At 41.9% G+C, this 3,685-nt stretch overlaps 1 protein-coding gene across 2 annotated transcripts; it reads left to right on the top strand.

The window, feature by feature from the left end:
- Positions 1-219: 219 nt before the first annotated feature.
- On the top strand, positions 220-3,154 carry LOC127326789 (probable transcriptional regulatory protein At2g25830). Of its 2 annotated transcripts, none has more exons than XR_007868123.2 (7): positions 220-450; positions 550-665; positions 932-993; positions 1,366-1,522; positions 1,735-2,044; positions 2,283-2,403; positions 2,846-3,154. XR_007868123.2 is itself a non-coding variant. In XM_051353586.2 (7 exons), exons 1-7 carry the CDS (start codon positions 354-356, stop codon positions 2,936-2,938), a joined length of 930 nt encoding a protein of 309 aa, XP_051209546.1. In that variant the 5' UTR covers positions 225-353; the 3' UTR covers positions 2,939-3,154. The 2 variants fall into 2 exon arrangements, 1 of the variants encoding a protein (XP_051209546.1); XM_051353586.2 differs by having other exon boundaries at positions 225-450; positions 1,735-2,018.
- The last annotated feature ends 531 nt before the right edge of the window (positions 3,155-3,685 follow it).

The raw sequence follows: 3,685 nt of genomic DNA on the forward strand, positions 1-3,685 counted from the left end.
CTTACCACTAGTTACTATCTTCATTATCAAGTCAATCCATTTGGATGGAAAACCCTTAGCTTCCATTCAAGTCAATATAGAGGAATATAGGGTTAGACAAATATTATACGTAGTACACCCAAAGCTTAAAGCATTTTTTACCAGGGCACTATGGTCTATGGATCCAACGGCTCAGGGCAGACGGGACCAGCGCTAGCATCAAATCTGAACCGCGCCTTTCCAATCCCCGGATCCAGTTTAGCTTCCTGCGCAACTTCTCCCTAGTCCCAACCCAGCCGCAGCTCAGGGCGGCAATCCGTCGAGCACCTGCCGCACACGCTCCACTCCGCTGCTCCCTGCGGCCACCACCACCCATGGCGTCCGCCGCGAGGGCTCTGGGAGCTCTCCTCCACAGGGCCTCGTCTCTCTCCTCCTCTGCCTCCGCTCTCAGGAGCGCCTCCCTTCTACACAGTAACCTTCGCTTTGCTCCCCGCGTCCGATCCAGTTCTCTTGAATCTTGAGGTATCGGAGAGTTTTTGTCTTCCTGACTGTGTTTCTGGGTGTCATTAGGGAATGGCTCTGCTACTGGCGCCAGCTTGTTCCAGGGGCACGTGGCTAGGCGAAGGATTTGGACGTTCCAGCCGCTCTGTATGGGGCGGCGTTCCTGCAAGATCGCCGGGAGGAAGGTGATCTGTTCTTGGCATTCTCTCTTACATCATGTCGCAGTAGTTCTTATTTAGGGGCAACTCAATGTGCAGGTTTTCGCTGCCTCTGTCTAAAAAGAATGCCATGTTTCAGTTATCCTGACTCAGCTCTGATGCTATTTTTTCATGTGCATTGCACAAGGACAGATCTTAACATGATTAACATGGAAAATATTCCTTGCTTGCTAAATGTAGTTATCTTTCACCTCTTAATGCATATTCTTACACGAGTTCTTTCTTTGGCTCAGGGTGCCCAGAATTTGAAAAAGATGAAGCGCAACAGCAAAATTGGAAAAGAAATCGTTGCTGCGTAGGTGTTGCGGGCCCTGTGAGCTTGTATTTCCTACAAATGTGTCTTTGCCAGCTTTGTATTTTATAGATCCAATAACTTGCAGTATCTGGGTTTAATCCAACATAATGTACATCCTCACCTAGTATCATAATGTATTTTACTTGTAGATGTCGGTATATAGCCATTATCTGCCATTATCTGCCGCAAGTGGTCATTACCTCCCCATTACTTATAATACTGAAGAATGTCTCTTGTTCATTAAAGACGTGTGTTCATATTCATTTGACCCTAAAATCTTAAAAATATATTTGAAATGGAATGGTAAGATCAAGCACCATGATATATTTTAGCTAATATGACTCCTTGTATGTTCATATGGATATCATGCAGCATTAAAAAGGGTGGCCCAAGTCCTTCATCCAACACAGCTTTAGCGGCGATACTAGAGAAAGTAAGAGAGCTGGATGTCCCCAAGGAAGTTGTTGAGCGTAACATCAAAAGAGCTTCAGAAAAGGGCCAGGATACTTACATAGAAAAGGTTTATGAGGTATGATTATCTATCACTAGTTTAATGTGATACCTTGACATTATGTTCTCATTTGGTAGTATGATATATGATGTTGGTGGGGAATACTATTTTTACATGTGAATAGTTAATTGCCGGGTGTGCAGATCTAAGTTAGAACTGTGTTCAGGAGTTGATAAGTATGCACATCATTTTGTTTTGTAAAAAATTAAGTGCATGAAGCGTTTCAACAGGTTTATGGTTTTGGTGGAGTAAGTATGGTCGTTGAGGTCCTTACAGACAAAATTACAAGATCTATTGCGGATATTAGAAATGTTGTAAAGGACTGTGGAGCAAAATTGGCTGATCCCGGGTCTGTTACATTCAGATTCCGACAAGCTCGCGTGGTTAACATAAAAGTTACAGATGCCGATAAGGACCAACTACTCTCTGTTGCTTTGGATGCTGGTGCAGATGATGTTATCGAACCAAATTTTGATGGTGATGATGAAGACTCTGAAGAAGATGTTATAGAAAGGTACCCAACTGATATCAATCGAAAATGTAAAGTTCCGACCCATTGAATTTGATCTTCATTTCCATAGTATCTTACAACTGGTAAATGAGCACAAGTTGGATGTTGTCTGCTGTCATAACTTTCATAAAGCACTGAGTACAGATAAGTTATGTTTAAACTCAGAGAACTGCATGTGATATTACTGGTGCTTTACTTTCTAGTTTCACTGCTTTCAGCCACAAATGTCTCTTCAAAGATTGCTCTTACAATTGCTCCCTCTCCCAGGTTTTACAAGATAGTTACTACATCAGAAAACTACCCTGTTGTGCTATCAAAGCTACAAGAGGAAGGAATAAAGTTTGAAACAGATAATGGTTATGAACTTCTGCCTCTCAATCCAGTTGAGGTATTTGTTTTTTCTTTTATTGTGGCCTAGTCAGTACGAGTTAAAAATTAATGAATTAATGCTAGCACACATGTTTCTCCAGAAACCTTAATTTTACATCCATGTTTTCAAGCAAGTAACTCATAGATCGCTAGAGTTTGCTAGTTTATTTATATGTGCTGCCAACTTCCAAATGGTGCAGCTGCTCATTGTTTCATTGGTGTAAGTTGGATTATGTTGGGGTTAAGATCAGATAACTTATGTAGGAAACAGAACTACTGCATCTTCACGATTTATTCCAATTTGTTAGCGCACTAGATTTATCTTATCACCCAGTCAAGTTTCACTATGGCACCTCGAGTGAGATAAAACATGCCACATAGCAGCTCATAGAACAGTGCATCATGCTAGCTTCATATATTTGGAAATTCTGTCAGTACCCATTTCCACGTTGTTGTCGCAGGTAGATGACGAGGCCATGGATCTAAACAAGGACCTTGTATTGAAGTTGCTTGAACTCGATGATGTCGATGCTGTCTACACGGACCAAAAGTGACGGTCGGTTCTGAACTGCAGGCTCTCAATTCTAATGACTCTGCCCGGCATCTCATAAACTTTACCTTACATTCCAACATTCAGTGCCCAGCGTTCTCTCCACTGACAATCAGACGCATATTGGCAATGTGGTCGTAAGCGATACAAATAAACAACACTGACATAATGTATGGGTATTGACGATGATTGTAATGAAGAGGTTTTTGGGGATTTTAAATTCGCTGAGGATGAGCTCTTCACTCCTTCGATGGGGGCACATTTGGAATTGAAGTGCGCTGGGAAGCAGAAAACATTGGCATTCTGTTGCATCTACCACCCTTAATTTTTTTTTTTTTGCTGCACCCCGGGCTTGTGAATCCTTCTTACTTGAACATGCTTTTCCCTTTCGGGGTACTTGCTCTTACATTCTATCATCTCATACTCAGAACTTTACCTTACGTTTCTTGTCGAGTAAAATGCACTCTAAACCCTAACCCTAAACCTGTAAATTTATAAGGGACACTGTTTTTTCGGTTCATGAAGTACTCGTGGAGGAACAACCATTTTTTTAAAAGGGCTTCACGACAAATTTGATCACCGAGAATTGCAACGAAATTAGATTGATGCACTCAATGTATTGTTCATACCTAAATTACACTAAGAAAACATAAACAGGGAGATCATAGCCTAACCCTAACCCTAAAAACTATCAAAATCCAGTCTCGGTATACCTCATCGGGGCTTGCTGGTGCCGCGACGGTGACGAGGA

This window comes from Lolium perenne, chromosome 1, assembly GCF_019359855.2.
Source record: "Lolium perenne isolate Kyuss_39 chromosome 1, Kyuss_2.0, whole genome shotgun sequence".
NCBI classification, from domain to species: Eukaryota; Viridiplantae; Streptophyta; class Magnoliopsida; order Poales; family Poaceae; genus Lolium; species Lolium perenne.

Bases quoted from the DNA above. Each gene is read 5' to 3' on its own strand.
- LOC127326789 (XM_051353586.2), top strand. From the start codon at position 354: ATGGCGTCCGCCGCGAGGGCTCTGGGAGCTCTCCTCCACAGGGCCTCG. The intron at 666-931 runs GTGATCTGTTCT...TCTTTGGCTCAG, and splicing joins GCAAGATCGCCGGGAGGAAG to GGTGCCCAGAATTTGAAAAA. The intron at 2,019-2,282 runs GTACCCAACTGA...TCCCTCTCCCAG, and splicing joins GAAGAAGATGTTATAGAAAG to GTTTTACAAGATAGTTACTA.